Genomic DNA, 18917 nt, shown 5'->3' with positions numbered 1-18917 from the left:
GCCACACATGGCACGTCCGCTGCGAATACGAGATGGGCTCCGGCGCTAGACGACCTGAGCGGACAAGGCTGGCGCCGACGGCAAGATGAAAAGGAGCAAGACGGCTTCCAAGCGTCGACTCCGAGCACAGTTGTTGGCCATCCTGTAAGGAGCATGATTTCATGTACTCATTTCGGCAATATAGTCTTTTTTTTTTTTTCTCTCTCCGAAGTGTGCCTTCGCGGTTTCAGAACTAGCCCATATGGTTAAGGTACCCTAGCGCGCGCGCATCAAGGCACCCTATGGTACACAACCACACCCTTTCTGTTGTAGTCGCGGCGCCGCTTGGGTGCCGTTCCTTTGACGCGAACCGACACCGTGCATCCCATGCTCGGTGGAGAGACGAGACCCAACGTCTGGCCCCGGCAAGCGTGGAAAAATACTTCCCTTTATTGGGCTCCGTCAGAGATACATGACTGTCACAGAAGTGGCGGCAGCCTGTAAATTAGTTTTGTTTGTATAAAACTGATGCGTCCGCGTTTCTTTGTATGTGTCTCGGGAAGAGCAAGAATGCATGCACGCTTTTTTCAGTTATTAGACAACCCCCTTGCATTGCGAAAGCGGAGGCTGCTGAAGGTCGACCCCGATACTGCCGAAGTCTGGAGCTGACCATTAGCAGGAAAGAAGTTGCGGCGTGCGTGACTGGCTTTTTGGTTGTGTTTTACTTTTTTGCGTTTCCAAGGTCACCGAATCGAGAGTCGAAGCCTAGGGCTTCTTTTTAGTTGTGCGTTAATGTTTTCCTCCTCCAAGATGGCGGCCATGCAGAGTCAGTGTAGGTGCCTACGTGCTCTGGTTGCGCTTTTTGGTGTTTTGTTTTTTCGACGCCGACGCTGTGGCGCCGCGAGTGCTCGCCCGCTAGCGCCCGAGGGCTTCAAAAGGGGGCGGTATGGAAACGAACTTCAGTCCGCTCGTCGGTGGAAACGCTGCCGCCGCGAATTCCCGGGTCTCCGAGCCCCCGCACCGCATCCTCGAAACCGCAAGCTGCCCTGGACGGACGTCGCCTTCGGGGGCCGCATTGACTGCGCGTTTGTGGATGGACTGCAGCCGCGCTTCCCGGTTGACTGCATGTTTGTTCACCTTCTGACTTTTGACCGACTGTATCTAATTGACCTCTCACTTGTGTTCTGACCTGTGTAGAAATATTCAATGTATAACTTAATTCAGTGTGTTTACTGCTATGTGCTTTCCGCGATTGTTTTGTAGAATGTAAATTACGTGTCTGTGAAAGCTGCCGCATTGTTCAATCGAAGCTATAAACTTTGTTTTGTTGTTGTTACCTCTTAACACGCCTCGGTCTCATACCCCTGTCAAGCGGGCAAGTTAAGTACACTTACGGAGAGTGTCACTCGCGGTAAGTACACTTCGCCACATCTAAACGACGGAAGTGGAGTGTCACTCGCGGAAGAGTGCATTCCGCTAGGAGTGCGTTCACGGACCACACTTTGAGGGCTGAGTGCGTAGCCTTGCCACCAGCGACTTCAAAGGCAAAACATGTATAGTGCATAAAAAGTACTTACAACTTTATTTTACATGCTGCAACACTGTTTTCAGAAAAAAAAATTCGTTCGTTACAGCTTCAAACGAAGCAATAAACAAGGAAACGTGATCAGACGCAACATTACTACGCGACACCATCTTGTTTGTTGCCGCAATTCTGGATAGTCTTGGCTTTTCTTCTATTTATATTTTTTTTCATCGTTAAAAACTGTTGAACTTTTTTTTTATTTGCGCTATCACGTTAAGCAATCAATTATTATGAGTCCTTTTTCTTTTCCGCCGACCTCTTCAGAAATTCCGCTCATTTTCTGACGCTTTTTTTTACTCCGAGTGCACTTTGCTTTCCCATTTAGCACCGCGTAGCCCACAGTGTCACTCCGGATACCGAAGTGCACTCCCCGTAAGTGCACTTAACTTGTGCGCTTGACAGGGGTACCAGTCACTACGTTTGCTTACCGGCTACGCCGGGCATCAAACGGCCACCCCCTCATTGTCCGGACTCGGTGATGATGTCTCCTAGTCACCGAACCCGTGACAATTAACTGGCGTCCGCAACAGGACGTTTGATGCGAAGAGAACGTGGTGAACTGAGAGGGAGACTTGTTGAGGTGTTGAACTGTGCCGACTTTAGAGAGGTGTCGTGTATCAACAGGATTTGCTTTGTGCTGAGCTTGTAGCTGTGTTACTGAAAGTGGGCTTGGAGATAGAAGAATGGATTTGGAAAGGTTGATAGCTATGGGTAGCCAGTTGGGGCTAACAAGCACTGAGCTCAGAAAATGGGTCGAAGATAAGCTGCGCGAAGAGCGAAAATGGGTCGAAGATAAGCAGCGCGAAGAGCGGGCGTTTGCCTGACTGGGCGTTTACATGAGCCCGACAAAAGTCGGGTTAAGCAGGCTGTCGGGCCGAGAACCGGTTGTCGGGCTCATGTATACGCTAGGGGGTCGAGCAAAGGGACCGTCGAGTCGAGCTGGGCCAGCCCGACTGCAGGGGGTGGGTTGGCTCTGCCCGACCCGGCTGGAAGGAGCATGTATACACCTTTCTATCGTGGTGAGCGCCATCTTCCAAAACAAGCCTCAAACCAGGGATCAGAAGGCCAGCAGCAGCTCACTGGTATCGAGAGTAACGCGCATCCCAGTGTTGCCCGTTGGCTCTGGACTGCTTCGTCTCGTGTAACTGCTGCAGGCGTGTGTGTGCGTGTTCTTTTCCCGCGGTCATAGCAGCTTCCTACGATGTCTGAAAGCTACAAAATTTCTTCCGGACAGCACTGTGCTGTTTACGGATGCACCAGCAATCAAAAAAAAAGAAATGCGGCGAGAAAAGTGCACTGCAGAACTCACGCTCTTCTTCAAGAAAACTGCGGGTGCAACATGTTTTTGTTGCACCGATTTCCCGCGGACCCTGACCTGAGGCAGCGTTGGGTAAATGCTGTCAACCGGAAAGACTTCAGTCCTTCAGAGTCTTCCCGGATATGTTCTCTGCATTTTGTTGATGGGAAGAGAACGGAGCAAAATCCGGAACCCATGCTTCGCCTTGGCTACCAAAGGAAGGTAAGACGTGCAACGAGTAGTGCAATAACAATTCGCTGAGCGCTACCAATATCTTGCAGGTTGTGAAAGGGAGACGACGGATAATTAAACATGATCCGGTTGTGCCCAAAAAGGTTTGTTAAGACGCGTCGTTGTAGCGCGGCAGTGGTAACAGAATGCTTTTGTTTTCAGCGAGCGAAGAATATCTTTGCGGGACCTCCCCGATCAGTCTCCCCGATCACTCCTCCCCGATCAGCCGCGCTGATATCGGCGAACGGTTCGCCGAGACAAGAACCACCGCAAACGGTAAAAGCCTCCATATCTTGCACTTTGTTCATTTTTTTTTTTTGTACCAAAGGTCGCCGTAGTCCTGTGAATTGACAGATCATTACCACACACTTGCAGCCTGGAATGGACTCAAACTCGTTGAAAATGCTCTGCGATGCCGCCCTACTAATGGTAAGTGTTATTTTTGTTGTCCTAGAGCAAGTTATGTTGAGGAGTGAAACAGAACTGACGCGCGGCGTTCAGTGCCAGTGGAGGCTTGCACCCGTGTGTGCATCGGGTCGGAACTTCGATGACCATTTGCCTAATGTGGCAGCAATGTAACAGTAGAATGGCGAGGCCTTTCTTTAACAAATGTCCGGGTCTTTACAGTGTACTTTGCAACACGATCCTATTCCCGCCTGGCTTCGGACTGGAACGGCCTTCCAAATTAAATCGGCGCTATCACCTGTCTATCCACTTTTTTAAAATTGCATATCGCGCATATTTGCCACAAAAATGTTTACACCTATTCTGTTTTACCCATGCAATCGGCTTTGTTCTCATGCAATAACCCAAACAGGAGGCTTTTTAAAGAATGAATGTGAAATGTAATTACCTCTACTCATATCCTCATATGGTCAGTGGCACTGTTTCTTTAAAACTCTAAACGAACTACAGAGATTTTACTTGCAAACATTGCTGTCTATTTTAAGGAACTTAGTTCAGCTCGATCTCCTCGCAGGCATCAAAGGACGAAATCACGGTTCCAGCCCATCCAGCACCGGAGCTGCAGGTCAGCGAAACGGTGAGTAACCAGGTGTCGGGACTGACTTTCAAACCTTTTGGAATGGTTTCAGTAGTGCACTTGCATTGACTTGTCCTACGTGTATGCCATATTTGTGTGCTATATATTTGTGGTGATAATGTCAAACTTTTATTTTGAACAAAACAGACAGTGGTGGAGGTCTCTGACAGCATTGGCAGTGAGACAAGCTCTTCTGCACAGCTTCAAAATGCAGTAAGAATGGCAACTGTTGCACTATACTTTCCACGGCACTGATTTTTTCAACTGTGATTGAACCCAGGTTTTCTGTGTTAATGCTCAGCAGACATTGCTATTTATATTGATCTCTCCTTGCAGGAATCGGAGGCCAATATCACTGTTTGTGCCCATCCAGCACCGGAGCTGCAGGTCAACGAAACGGTGAGTAACCAGGTGTCGGGACTGACTTTCAAACCTTTTGGAATGGTTTCAGTAGTGCACTTGCATTGACTTGTCCTACGTGTATGCCATATTTGTGTGCTATATATTTGTGGTGATAATGTCAAACTTTTATTTTGAACAAAACAGACAGTGGTGGAGGTCTCTGACAGCATTGGCAGTGAGACAAGCTCTTCTGCACAGCTTCAAAATGCAGTAAGAATGGCAACTGTTGCACTATTATACTGTCCACAGCACTGATGTTTTCAACTGTGATTGAACCCAGGTTTTCTGTGTTAATGCTCAGCAGACATTGTTATTTATATTGATCTCTCCTTGCAGGAATCGGAGGCCAATATCACTGTTTGTGCCCAGCCAGCACCGGAGCTGCAGGTCAGCGAAACGGTGAGTAACCAGGTGGCGGGACTTGCTTGCAGACTTTTTTGCAATGGTTTCAGTGCTGCACTTGCACTGACTTGCATTATGAGCGTGCCACATATGTGTCCTATATATTATTGGTCATAATGTGAAACTTTTTATTTTGGGCAAAACAGACATTGGTGAAAGTCTCCGGCAACTTCAGGAGTGAGGCAAGCTCTTCTATGCCGCATGCAGATGCAGTAAGTAAACCGTTGCAGTACAGCTTCCTAACAATTTTCCCCATTAGAATAAGTGGTACATGCCTGTTTTTTTGACAAAATGCTGCAGCTGTGGTGATGTTTAATGTCTCTTTAGCTTGTACAGAGGGCAAAACACATGCCTAGAACAACCAAACTGTGTGTTCCGCAGCTCCCAAAGCCGCTGCGAACAAGCAGGCAAAAAATGAGGGTGAAATTCGATGAGTTTCACTGCACATGTTTACATCCAGGCTATTTTTAACCAAATCTTATCGCTAGTTATCGCGTGCTCAGCCCGAAAAACGCTCAGAACGTGTTCTAGACATGCGTTTTGCCCTCTGTACATTGCAATAAAGTACTATTCCATTTAAAACCATGCAGGCAGCATAGGTTACTACACATGGTACCTCAGAAGGAGACTACCAGATGCAGGCTTCAGATTTTGCAAGTGGAATGCAGAGTCACTGCAGCATTTCCACACTCTTTACTAACCACACACAGTCAAGGCTGTTCAAACAAAGCTTACATTCTTTATTTTTTACTTTACTAGTGATTATAGGTGGCACTGCCACCCATAGGTCAACTTAAACAACTATGTGATGATTCAATCTTGGAGCTTGACGTCCTGTTCCAGGCTACGCGAAAACCTGTGTTGTCTAGCCAGAATTCACAGCAGTCTACGTGGTAGCATGTCAACATGGCGAGTGGAACACTGGTTGTGTTGAACATTTTGCAGCCGTTTCGCACTTCTTGTTACTAAGCTATGCTGTGCAGTTGTGTACGCAGAGGGCAAGTCTGTAGCCATATTCAAACATAAAGAAACACTAATCAATCTGCAGCCACAAGGCGGTGCTTTATTTCAGATAACACAAGTAGCACCTCCACATCCTGGCGTGGATGATGACACAGACTACAGCCACCATTACAGAGATGTGGTAAGTTGGTTCAGGAACACACGCTTCTCATTTGTGTTGAATATGGCAGTGTACACTTGTCTTCACATGAATGCAGCTCACAAAACAACATGCCAACACATTCACTGCTCTTGAAATTCAAGACACCACAGGCTGTGAATATCACTTATTCGGCCATAAGGCAAGCTATTAGCTTATTCATGCAACACATTGATAATTGATGTTCATAGCATTGCTCAGAAATTAGCAGGCAGCATTAACACACAGAGACAGAGCATGCTGGCTACATTAGGCAAAACAACTTCTTACTGATGCTCTGGTTAAGGGTTGAATGAGCTTTCTGACCGTCTACCATAGGCACAGTAGAGCGAAATAGTACTTGACACATTAGTGTGGTGTAACAGTATGTACCACCTTTGCAGCTTGATTATCTAAAACAAGGGCACACAACTGAAAAAGAGACATGCATATTGCTCGAGGTAACATCTGTGCTGACTGATTTAAAAGAGGCTCTCTCATGCGTCATCTTAAAAGAGTGTTGATCGATGGCAGCGTCTTAAATGTAGAAGTTCATTCCATGTAGCTGGACTATTTTTGTATGAAACTATTTGTATTTGCCAAAGCTACTGTTGCGGAAAGTTGGCAAGGCACAGGAATGTGAACCTAGCCCTGTTTTGGCTGTGTTGTCATGTTAGTAGTCTATAAGCACGAGCTATTATATAACACCTGTTGTGTGTTTTGGCCATGTATGTTACTACAGTAGCTTCTCAAACTTCAGAATGTTGCTTTTTTAATGAAAGTTGCATGTTTTGTTTCAGGCAACGCAAACACCAGCTGTCACAAGCTCTGACCTATGCCCTAGGATAGGAATTGTGAGTGTGTTTTACATAAATGATTACGAAAGTTGTGGTAATAAGCAACAAATAACCGAGCATATATGATGCTCCTGCTGCATGCATATTTTCAGCATGGAAGGTGAGTCTCAAATTCTACTGAAATTATGCTTTCTTCACTTCTGGAATACACAGGCTTGGCTGAGTGATTACTTGCAAACCGATTTGAATTGCCGAGTGTTCTGAAATCTGTGTTGTTGTAATTCAAAGCAGATGCTTATGTATTTTTCTTGTTTTGATGCACTGCTTCTGTTTTCTTGTAGGTGTCAACAGGCAGTGATGCTCCATCAAACCACCGAGCACATGAAGACCACCCATACGCACAAATGGCTACACATGAGGTTCTGAGAAGCTCGTTTCTTCAGACATTATCAAAAGATGACATTGTTTTCTATACAGGTTTACCTTTTCCAGCTTTCAGTAGGCTGACTAAAGTCGTTAGTGCACTGACAAATAAGCCAACTTTACTGTCATCAGAGGATCAACTTCTTATGTGCCTTATGAGGCTTCGCCTCGGCCTTTTATACGGCCACTTAGCACGTATTTTTCAAGTGTCAGTTTCAAGTGTCGGAAACTATATTAAATATATGTTGCAGCTTCTTAGCCAAATAATGAAGAGGGCAGTTATTTGGCTCCCCAGGAAGGCAATCAGGAACAGCATGCCAGCATCATTTATCAGCAATGGCTACGGCAACACAACTTGCATACTGGACTGCACTGAAGTTTCTCTGCAGCGTCCTAAAAAGCTCAGGGCGAGAGCACAAACTTACAGCAGCTACAAAGCACGGAACACAATCAAGTTTCTTGTCGCCATAGCTCCTAATGGGTGCATTATGTTTGTCTCAAAAGCTTATGGTGGGCGTGCTTCGGACAAATATATAACAAGGGACAGCCATATTGGGGACTACCTTGTGCCCGGAGATGAAATCATGGCGGACCGAGGGTTCACCCTTGATGAGGAACTTGAAGTTCAGGGGATTCGCCTCAACACACCAGTCTTCACAAAAGGTATGCATTCAGAAGTTGCTTGAACGTATGACTCAGACATTTTAAATGACTTCGCAGGGCGGAAGCAGCTGACAGAAAAGGAAGTCACCAAGTCACGACGCATTGCCTCTGTGCGTATCCATGTCGAACGTGCAATTAACCGCATAAAAACATACCGGATGCTGAAGCAAGCCCTCCCCATCACCTCGAAGAAGATGATCAGTGACATAATTTTTGTGTGTGCAGGGCTCTGCAATATGAAAGGACACCTCATAAAGCCCCAAAATGAAGCCCTCTAGGCAGAGGTGTTCCTTGAAGCAGGACCCACTCGAGCAGATGCAACGTTGGAGCTCTGGTGGGCACTCAACCCTTCTGAGGAGCCTCTGAACGAGCTCCTTCCTGCACTGACGCCAAAAAGGGCCTCCCAGTCATCCCACACTAGATGAATATGACATAAGCATGCCCTGCGCCTCCTCTATTTTTACAATGCCAGCCGCATCGCCTGCTTTGCAATGGGAGCCGTCGGTACACCTCACTTCCGATAGTTGCCGCGGTGCGGTGCTAGCCAGATGGTAGCACTGCTTGCGTCATGCTTGCATATGGGCGCGAGGTGGTGATAGCGCTGTCCTACTCCTACTCCTAGCGTCTGTCAGATTCTTGCTTCCTACCCCTTCTTGTGTAGCTCTCGCTGAAACCGCGGCGCGACGCTTTTTCCAACGACAATCGGCTGGAGGGAGCGGCGACTTTGCTTGCCGTTTGCAGAGGTTGACTGCGGCGTTCGCTCCGCTTATCACTCGCGGATGGCAGCTGGCATACTTGATGCGCTGTTTGAGGTGTTTGCACCACTTATTGCTCTTCCTTACCAGACGAGTAGAGTGTTATAAGTTTTAAGGTTCGTTCGTTTCGTGGCACTATGGTTAACGAAAACTGTTTTGCGTGGGTAAATGGTGTTGTCTTCGACGCTGACGAGGTGTCCTCGTAGCAGCAGTAAAATGGCACCGGTTAATTATGTTCAGTACGGCTGCTGCTTTTAGTTTTTTTGTGAAGTGTGGGAGATTTTATGCTTGTTGATGTGAAGCTGAGGAACTTCGCTGCACAGACAGTACAAAAGAAGGGGTCGTTTACGTGCATTTATTCACATATATTTCCAGCAATTTAAAGTAATAGTATATAAAATATACGCCGGGTATTTCCTATTGAAGTTCATTTTTCGCTTCTCAAAACAATCGTAGCTGCAGGCTGCCAAGGATAGAGAATACTCTTTATCTAGTTGTCGTAATTATGACTGCTTATCCTCACAAAACTACAGCTACGACTTGAAAGCTATTGCTACCTGGTAGTTTCGAAAAATGCCTTCTCGGGAAGATTTACCATGTCTTCATTTCATTCTCCCATTTTCCTTACAGAACATGATTGAATCCAGAGCCAAACTAGCGTAACTTATTGCTAAATACATTTACCATCTGATTTCATATTTTCGTCAAGCAGTTTCAGTGCCTCTATCGGTATGTTTCAGTGCTGTAGCTTAGCTTAAAGACCGACATGATTCGACCAAGCCACCACAGCCTTTCGTAGCAATGCCAAGGCCGCTGCGCCGCACACTCTGACTCCTTTCGAAACATGCGCTCCACGATGACCAGCGCCACGAACAGCGTGCTCAATGACGCGTCCATACCTGACAGGCAGCCTGATGGTCATGCGAGATGCAGAGCGCCGCCTCACGAAGGAAGAGAGAACGCTTAGAAAATTGTTTTCGTCCGCTTTCCGTCGTCTGGCGCCACCCAGATGGTACTCTCCCTCACAGGAGCACAGCAGGCGCGAAGGCTAGCCGATTGGGGAGAGTAGGAAAGGAGGATAGGAGAGAGCCTTGGACGCTTGAATTGAGCATACTCAGCAGGCATTGTAAAAATAAAGGAGGCGCTGGCATGCCTGACTAGTGTAGTGTGCCAACTGTGACAGGTTCCGCTACCGCCATGCGCCGACACTGCGCTGCGCCTGACAACGACGAAGTTATGCGCCGACACTACGCTGCGCCTGACGACGACGAAGTTGCCCCGCTCCCTTGGTGCTGGCTACGCCCGTCTACGCTGCCAGATCCTGCACGGCGGTTCGGTCTCTTGAGGACGCCTTATAAACGCACCCCTACAATTGGTGCAGGTGCGGGGTATGTCCCCTACCAACCTGGAACTCCGGAGCCGTACGCTGCCGCCTGTGTCAACCATGCCAGATGAGACTGCCCCAACACCAGCGGCCAGTTCAACCACCGTCATTTGTTCTGGCGCCATCCGGCAGCGTGACCCTGCCCGCTTCAGTGGGACTGCCGACCAAGATGTTGACGACTGGTTGTCATCGTATGAGCGAGTGAGCAGCTATAACAAGTGGGATGACACTATCAAGCTGAGTAACGTCATCTTTTATCTCACGGACGTGGCGAACCTCTGGTTTCGAAACCATGAGGCGGACCTACCCACTTGGCCCATATTTAAGAAGAGCTTTGCGGAAGTGTTCGGCCGCCCTGCGGTGCGCAAGCTCCGTGCTGAACAGCGCTTACGGGACCGCGCTCAACACACCGACGAGACCTTCACAAGTTACATTGAGGACATCGTTGACCTCTGCAAACGTGTCAACGCCGCCATGCAGAAGCGGACAAGATCCACCATATCCTCAAAGGCATCGCTGACGACGCATTTCAGATGCTCCTCGCGAAAAATCCCACCACCGTCAGTGAGGTTATTAAGCTTTCCCAGAGCTACGACGAGCTCCGCAAGCAGCACGCTTCTACACGGCGTGCCGGTGTCTGCGACGAAGCCCTCTCCACACTGGCCCTGGGCGGTACTACTCCTGAGGACTCCCCTCTTCTAAACCAAATCAAAGCCTTCGTTCGTGAAGAGGTCGCTCGCCAGCTGTCCCTCATATCCCATTTTCAAGACCCCGCCCGCCAAGTTCCTGACTCGACCCCGTCTTTGGCCCCTACCATTCGCCGTGTCGTGCAAGACCAAGTCGCTGATCTGCTACCGTCCAGCCCTGTGCCCGCGCCTGTGACAGCACCCCTGACGTACGCCCAAGCGGTGGCCAGGCCACGACATACGCCGGCACCCGATTGCTACCAGGCCGCCCCTTCTTTCCGTCCTCCGCCGCCGTCTGAGCCCCCGTCTCAAGCTCCGTTCTCAAGGGTTCGCCCACATCCTACCAATCCCTGGCGTACTGCGGACAACCGACCCATCTGTTACGCCTGTGGTCTGCCCGGCCATGTCGCGCGGCTTTGCCGCCAGCGCCTTCCGCCTTCTCGACCTGATCTGCGCTCCTACCCGTACGATGCCGAACTATCCTCGCCGAGAAGGCCACCTGGTCCCCCCTTTGTTTCCCCTGATCGCCAAATTTACACCACTCGCCGATCGCCTTCCCCTCGACGCCGTTCCCCTTCTCCGATGCTGCGACGTTCTAGCTCCGCGCTTGAGGGAAACTAACAGCCGCAGTTCCGGGGGCAAGAACTGCGCTTGTTTCGAACTCCTCAAGTCCTCCGTGTCGTCCCGCTAATGTAATCGTAGTGTTCGTGCAAGGTGCCAAGGTTCTCGCCCTCGTCGACCCGGGCGCTGCAGTATCTGTCATAAGTGAAGCTCTCTGCCGCCGACTCCGCAAAGTGACTACCCCACTTTCTGACTTTTCGCTTCGCACCGCCTCATCACAGCGCATTCATCCCTCAGCCACATGTACGGCCCGTGTCCTCATTCAAGATGTTTTGTACACCATCGAGTTTATTGTGCTGTCTCACTGCTCACACGACATCATCCTGGGATGTGACTTCCTTTTGACTCATCGTGCCGTTATTGACTGTGCTCGAGCTGAAATCGCCTTTTCTCCGCTGTGCGACGCTCCCTTTTGCGACGTGCCTACGCAGTCTGCCAAACTTGTGGTCGCGACTGATACCGACATTCCTCCGTTTTCTGCTGCCCTCGTGCCGCTCTCCTGTGTCGGCGTCCCTCATTCAACTGTTTTCTTCACGCCTTCCGAAACCACTTCCCGCCATCCCTGCCTCCTACTTCCCTTTGCTGTTCTGACGATCGACCATGGACAAAGTGCAATTTACGTCTCGAACCCATCTTCGTGCCCGTCAGCAGTGCTCCGAGGTGAATGCCTCGGGCGTATTGAAGAACTTGATTCCTGCCTTCCCTACCCTATTCTTGATACCACCGCTTCCTTCGATGTCGATGTGCTCAGCTCTTGTGATGTTAAGAATGATCCACCGCCCTCCGACGTATTCCACCGTGCCATTGACGCCGACCTTCCACCCGCACTACGTGATCAACTCGTCGCCCTCCTCCAGTGCTTCAGTTCTTCTTTCGATCTTCCTCAGACTGCCTTGGGCCGTACGTCTGTCGTTGCGCACACCATCGACACCGGTACACACGCCCCTCTTCGCCAGCGCCCCTATCGTGTCTCGGCTTCTGAGCGCCGCGTCATTTCTGATCACGTGGACGACATGCTCCGTCGGGGTGTCATACAGCCCTCCCACAGTCCCTGGGCGTCTCCTGTTGTGTCGGTAAAAAAGAAAGATGGTTCCATCAGGTTCTGTGTTGATTACCGCCGGCTCAACAACATCACACGCAAGGACGTCTATCCTCTGCCACGAATCGATGACGCCCTGGACTGCTTGCAGGGAGCTGAGTATTTCTCCTCGCTGGATTTGAGGTCAGGCTACTGGCAGGTGCCCATGGCTGACGCTGATTGCTCAAAAACTGCCTTCATAACACCTGACGGCTTATATGAGTTCAACGTCATGCCGTTTGGCCTTTGCAACGCCCCGGCAACTTTCGAACGCCTGATGGACACTATCCTTAGTGGACTCAAGTGGGAGAGTTGTCTTTGCTATCTCGATGACATCGTCGTCTTTTCTGCGGACTTTTCTTCTCATCTCATCCGCCTCGAGCGCGTTCTGACTTGTCTTACTGACGCTGGGCTCCAGATAAATTTGAAAAAGTGCCGCTTTGCTGCCCGACAACTCACCATTTTAGGACATGTAGTCTCTAAAGACGGCATTCTTCCGGACCCCGCCAAACTTCGTGCCGTTGCCGAATTTCCGAAGCCCACCTTACTGAAGCAGCTCCGTAGCTTCGTTGGCCTTTGCTCTTACTTCCGTCGCTTCATCTTGAATTTCGCCACGATCATCGCTCCTCTGACCCAGCTACTCGCAGGCAGCTCCAACCTCTCCGCTTGGACACCTGCTTGCGATGACGCCTTCGACACCTTGCGCCGCCTTTTGGTTTCGCCTCCCATCCTGTGCCACTTTGACCCGACTGCGCCTACTGAGATCCACACTGAGATCCGCGGTATTGGACTGGGTGCCGTTTGCATTTTAATAAAGACGCGTGTTCCCTTTCTCTCTACGTCAGATTTATTATTAATTTCATAACTTGTGGAATACCTATTGCATGCAATATTTATGCTAGCCACAACAGATCTTTGGTCCTAGAGCCAGACTTGAACAACAGTTCAGCAAATGTATCTTGTGAGCATGCTGTTGTCTGCCTTTTTCGGGAATACTCTCATTCTCCCTGACAAATCTGTACATTGGAGTGAGGCCTGCAACACTTGACATGCTTTGTATGAAAGCATCCCCTCAAACTTTTTGAAAGCATGCTGCAAGCAGGAATCCCCTCATGGAGAGCTGTCATTAAATTTGCCCCTTGCTACATGTGAAACCAGTAAATTTTTATTACTGCTTTGGTTGATGCAATGCCAGTGCTCCTTACCACACTCACTTCTGACATTTTGATTACATGAGGGCAACGAAGTTGAACACAGTAGCCGTACCGCAACAGAAGGCTTCAGCGATGTCACTGCACGTTAAAGAACCTCAGGTGGTCGAAATTTCCGGAGCCCTCCACTACAGCGTCCCTCATAGCCCGAGTTGCTTTAGGACGTTAAACCCCCATAAACCAAACCTATCCGATAGATTTCGTACGCTGCTACTCAAAATTTGAAATTGGCTGTCAAATCTGCTCTCATCTAGCAGTAATTTCTTCGTCATGATCTGGACCTACACACTTTTTATGGGAGCCTTGTTTTGTTATTGTCAGAATATATGCAACAGAATGTTTCACATTAAGCAAATTTGGCTATACCTCTCAACTGTATCTAATTCGTCGCGAACATTGAGGTCCGAAAGACGGGGAAGTAACTCAGAAAAGTAGAATTTCTTCAGGCGTGGGAAATTGGTCTCAATGTATCCCGCATCGAAAGGCACAAAAACAATAACATCACTTTGCGCGCTCCAAACATAAAAGAAGCATTTCTCAGTTTTTGTGCACAGCATCTGTATCTGTACTTGACTATAATAGCCATTTGGGCCATTTTCTGCCAGCAAAAGCAAGCCTTCTTTGTCCCTCCGGACATCATATTTGCCACCATTAATAAGTGGCATGCAATCAAGCACATACGGGCACTTAATTTCGACTATGGCATTTTCTCCTTCAATTACTCCATCAGGTGAAGCAGAGAGCCATGGGTAGTCAGTATTTACGACTGTTCCTGTTTTCTTGACATGGAACTGTGTTTTTGTAACAAACTGTTTGAAAGCGACTGGTTCCATCTTTTTTCCGTGCTTTGTAGCAGCATTCCCCATGAATGTTGGGTGCAGCATCCTGCCAGCTGCTTTCTCGCAACTTGTTGAGTCTTTTTTTGGTATTTTGCTCACGTTTGAGGCGGTCAAACGCAGCTTGCGTGAGAAGTGCCACAGTGGGGTTGCTTGGCTTACTGTCTCAAGCTCCAGAGCACTGGCTGCGAGAGGCGACAGGGCCACATACTCATCGTAAAAAAGTTTGCACTGCATGCAGCTGTTGTCGGAGTGGTCCCCATGAGTGGTTGTTTTGGCAGGCACAGGTGGAGTCCTCAGTTGCCTCTCCGGTGCATGGAGAGACTCGTAGAGTATTGTGCCTGCATAAAAACAATAACATTGGCAATGTCATTTGAGCAAGCCCCTGGTTTCCCGCTGCTCCGGCCACTAGATGCCACTTTGGCTGCCACTGATATGGCGGATATCGGAGGAAAAGATATGCTGTGGTTGGTGCAGTGGAAACAACCAAGCGTAGACTGATGTTGTGAAGAGAAATCTCTATGAAGAATAAGAAGACTGTAGGGCCTCTTGCAAAACAGGCTAGGACACTTAAGGAGATTTTTTTTCTTTCTAAAAACTGCCAGATACAAAGGGAAAGCCACATATCCAAATCTATGGCAGCTGGCACTGCATTATCGGTGTTTCAGTAAACTAAATGCTAGTGACAGTAATAGCAATGAGTGCCAGCTTTGGTCTGAAAACTAGCAGAAAAAAGGGCTAGATCCAGTAGCGCTCCAATTTTGAAAGCATTCGGGTTACGCTACAATAATCTGAAGTAAACACCATTTCAACCTTTCTGTCATACTGATGCATGGAAAAAACTGAGGATGCAAATATTTTTCTTGTTTTCTTTCATGAACATAATTAAAGATTAAGAGATTTTCTGACGCACCTGGGAGGGTGAAAAGATCAGCGTATGGTGGTTCTTCGTGCATTTTTTGAATCTCCTCCTGCGTCATCGGTAGAAACCGTGGCTTGGGGCGTTTTCTCGGAGAACCATCCACAGTTCCGTTGTGCAGCTTAAACTGAATGTCCTCAAGCATGGCAGGCTCCACATTGCGCTTAGTGCCACTATTCCAGAGCGCAGCTTTGTCTGTGCATGAAGTGCCTGTCAGCCCTTGGGAAACAGCAATCTGCACTTTCCAAAGTAGGGCACCTACATGGCTGCATGTTTTGCCGTTGCCAGCCATACAGGAGCACCCTGCAGTGACAACTTCTCCCATGCGTTTGACACATGCCCAGGCATTCCTTGGAGCAGCATTTACTGACTGCGATGGGCACACTGCTGCCTTGATATAGCAAAAATCAGCAGAGATTTTGTGGATTAATACTTTTCCTACAAAGCCACTTTGCACATAATTGTAGGACTCCAGTGACCTGTAATTCCTCATTGCCTGCAGGTCACAGGCTTTGGAGTTAAGCAGGAAAAACACAATATCTGGGCTGGAGATGGAGGGCCATTCCCGGGTGTCGTCTATCCAGGCTGTAATGCCTTCGGGATGTTCATATGTGCAGTTGTCTGAAAGTAAGATATGGAAAAAAAATAAATAATTAATGCCTATGGCTTTTTGAGTACACCTGGCCACAAAATTCTAGCGAGTAACGTTACAAAAGTTGATCAAACCTCATAAATCTTGCACTGCTACTTTTGCAATGGTGCATCCATTTACAGAATAATGCTGCTGGTTTATTACCACAGTATGAATGCCCTTGCCTAGCGATTTCATACTTCATTTGCCAATACAAAAATTCTACGCTTGTGCACACAATCTACATTTGTACTCCTGGCATTACTTCTTTTGGTCTAATGGCAGAAAAAATAAAAAAGCAAGCCGTATTTGGCGATAAGTACCAAGCATACTCAGTGCATGCATACCACGAGCGTTACAGACCCCGCTAACAATCAGGCGCGCGCCTCTGACTGTGGCTGACAGCCGCAACACGTTACAAAATGGATAGATGTCAGCTGTAGTACATCGTAGTATGCTAGTCACCCACGAGGTGCGTTCTACGATACTGGAAGCCCGTTCTGGCAGTGCAGTCGCATTCATAACCTCGGAAGTAAACTCCTCACGTATGCAAATTTCTGAACGAAGGCGAAGGCGGCCCCGCCGCGCGAAGATTTTGCCCGTGTCGCTTGCTTCCTCGCGCAGTTTGGAGTGAGCGGTCTCTAGCGCGTCGTAATCCTTCGCCTCTCCTCAATCACGGCAGCGCGCCGGCCTGGTTATCGCCGCTGGCGCTGCACAGCCGTAATGATTTTGCTATGGCTGTGAGACAAAGCCGTTAAAAAAGAAGGTTAGACGAAGGGTTAACGGCAGTTCGATCGAGCAGCGGGAGGGTGCTCTGTACGACTAGTTGCATGTCGTGCTTAGTACATTTCGACCACGTCGATCCCCTTTCCTTCGCTTCAGTGTTCAGCGGAGAATAACTCAGGGCGCAAATGTTCACTTACATGGTTTGTCGACTGCAGCGGAGATCGAGGTGACAACACACACGGGAGCGCCCACTCAGCCGAAGTGGGCAAACTCCGAACGAAAACTCATATGTGGCTGTCTCGTATCTCGGCAGCCCACTACGATTTAGTAACAACGGCAGTCCTCGCCTCGTCACTTTGTATTCTGTACACATATCGTACCCTGTTAAAAGCCATTTCACATATTTAACAACGCTGCCAACGCATCTACGGGCTCCGCGGGTAATGTAACGCAAGGCGTATACAAATGACGGGTGGGTATCGCGTCGGCCTTTCTGCGCAAGCAAATGTCGCAGAGTTAGCGGCTGAAAGTCCCCACATAGTGCAAAAAGGCGTCTTACCTCCAATATCCAAAAGCTTGGTTTGCTGAGGTACCACCGTGCACGACGGCAGCGTGGCTGTATCCGTCGAGGCCATCGGGCAATCGCGCACGGTGAAATCGGTGCCCAAGCAGTACGTAATCAATGTACACCCGTGTCTTCGAGCGAGAAACGTTTCGAAAACACGAAATCAAAACAAAAAAATAGAACTGCTAGCAAAAACAGTCGCAGGTCATCAGCGAAAACAGCAGGAGAAGCACCAAGCTATGCAAACACCAACGCACTGCACGGGCGCAAGCAGTCCAAGATGGCGCCGCCGCTAGGCGTCGCCCCTTCCGTAGAGGGATTTAAAAATGGCGCCAACCACAGGTGCCTTGTTGGAAAGGTCTATACGCTGCCGCATCGGCTTAGCGCCTCCTCTCCTGCCTCCTCTCCGGTCTGGCTGGCGCTGTGCAGGAACTCGGAGCACTCGGCGCGCGCGCTCTTTCTTAACGGCCTGTGCATGAGGGGCAGTTGCTATCTACCGCCGCAACTCTCCGGGGGCTGGTTCGGTTACTTTGCACATATTGCTGAACGGCTGCTCCGAGTACTGAAGAAGAACTTGACGACCATATCTTATGCAGCCACTGCTATCGGCACGCAAAGCAGGGAACTAGTAGATGGATCTCAAAACATTGAAGTCGGCATGCAATGATGGCGCATAGCATTAGCGAATAGGGCTGTATCATTTGCGTCTAGCAGGAATAAAAGTGAGGCAAGATATTACAGGGCGAAGCCACGGTTAGGAAAACATTTATTTTCATCTTCAGGGCTGGCACAATCTCTGTTGATACTTGGAAATGTATGAATAAAATAATACCACTTGCCGTTTGAAAACATTCGAAGTATCTGTGCCATCTGTTCTCACTGCGTGAAACACACCAGATCAGAAAGACCCTTTGCTCTTTGGAACTCCGATATCGTTTCACATACTTAGATGGACTGAAAACAATGAAATAAAAACTGGTATGGCGCAAGAAACGGGGACACAGAAGGCACACAAAACACAGGACTGACGCCAGTCCTGTGTTTTGTGTCAGTCCTGTGTTTTGTGTGCCTTCTGTGTCCCCGTTTCTTGCGCCATACCAGTTTTTATTTCATCATGAACCAACTCGCCCAAACTAGAGTTTTACTTGAAAACAATAACAGGCGCTGCTTGTAATGACCTATACAACATTGTTGTGCGGCTCGCAGTTCAAGGGATGTCAGTTACAGCCTTAAATGCTTTCGCGTTGGCTTGTGGATGAAACCAGACGGCTTGTCATTTTGGTTTGTCAATTTCTTTGTGTAGTTGACGAGAAAAATTCGGAGAAACTTCTCAGAAATGAGGTGTGTTAAGCATTTGGTGTGGCTTCTGTCAACCCATTCCGGGCAGCATAGGACGGGTGAATCTTCTAGATGTGGTTCAATGATTAGTTACAAGACTTCGAGAATTTCGATCGTGGGAGATACTTGACCGCCTTTTCAAAAAAAAAAACGCCGGAATCACTAGAAACCCCGGCTTTGGATAGTGGTTTTCACCATGATTTGT

At 48.6% G+C, this 18917-nt stretch overlaps 2 protein-coding genes across 3 annotated transcripts; one reads left to right on the top strand and one right to left on the bottom strand.

Moving 5' to 3' along the window:
* The first annotated feature begins 2570 nt into the window (after positions 1-2570).
* Positions 2571-10523, top strand: LOC149357711 (uncharacterized). 2 transcript variants are annotated; one of them, XM_089584864.1, is made up of 15 exons: positions 2571-3083; positions 3143-3196; positions 3255-3368; positions 3468-3521; positions 4072-4134; positions 4282-4347; positions 4471-4533; positions 4681-4746; positions 4873-4935; positions 5085-5150; positions 6011-6082; positions 6880-6933; positions 7218-7962; positions 8020-8072; positions 8188-10523. In XM_089584864.1, the coding sequence occupies exons 1-15, from the start codon at positions 2766-2768 to the stop codon at positions 8200-8202; spliced, it is 1866 nt and encodes a 621-aa protein (XP_089440990.1). In that variant the 5' UTR covers positions 2571-2765; the 3' UTR covers positions 8203-10523. The 2 variants fall into 2 exon arrangements, with proteins under 2 accessions (XP_089440990.1, XP_089440989.1); XM_089584863.1 differs by having other exon boundaries at positions 8020-10523.
* Positions 10524-13262: 2739 nt separating this feature from the next.
* LOC149357710 (uncharacterized) lies at positions 13263-17737 on the bottom strand. Its single transcript, XM_089584862.1, has 3 exons — positions 17369-17737; positions 15447-16073; positions 13263-14874 (listed from the first exon to the last, which is right to left on the bottom strand). Exons 1-3 carry the CDS (start codon positions 17442-17444, stop codon positions 14039-14041), a joined length of 1539 nt encoding a protein of 512 aa, XP_089440988.1. The 5' UTR covers positions 17445-17737; the 3' UTR covers positions 13263-14038.
* Between the last annotated feature and the right edge of the window lie 1180 nt (positions 17738-18917).

The sequence above is a fragment of the Amblyomma mixtum genome, chromosome 3, assembly GCF_055824585.1.
Source record: "Amblyomma mixtum isolate Tamu chromosome 3, ASM5582458v1, whole genome shotgun sequence".
NCBI classification, from domain to species: domain Eukaryota; kingdom Metazoa; phylum Arthropoda; class Arachnida; order Ixodida; family Ixodidae; genus Amblyomma; species Amblyomma mixtum.
This window is presented reverse-complemented; position numbering and strand designations above follow the sequence as displayed.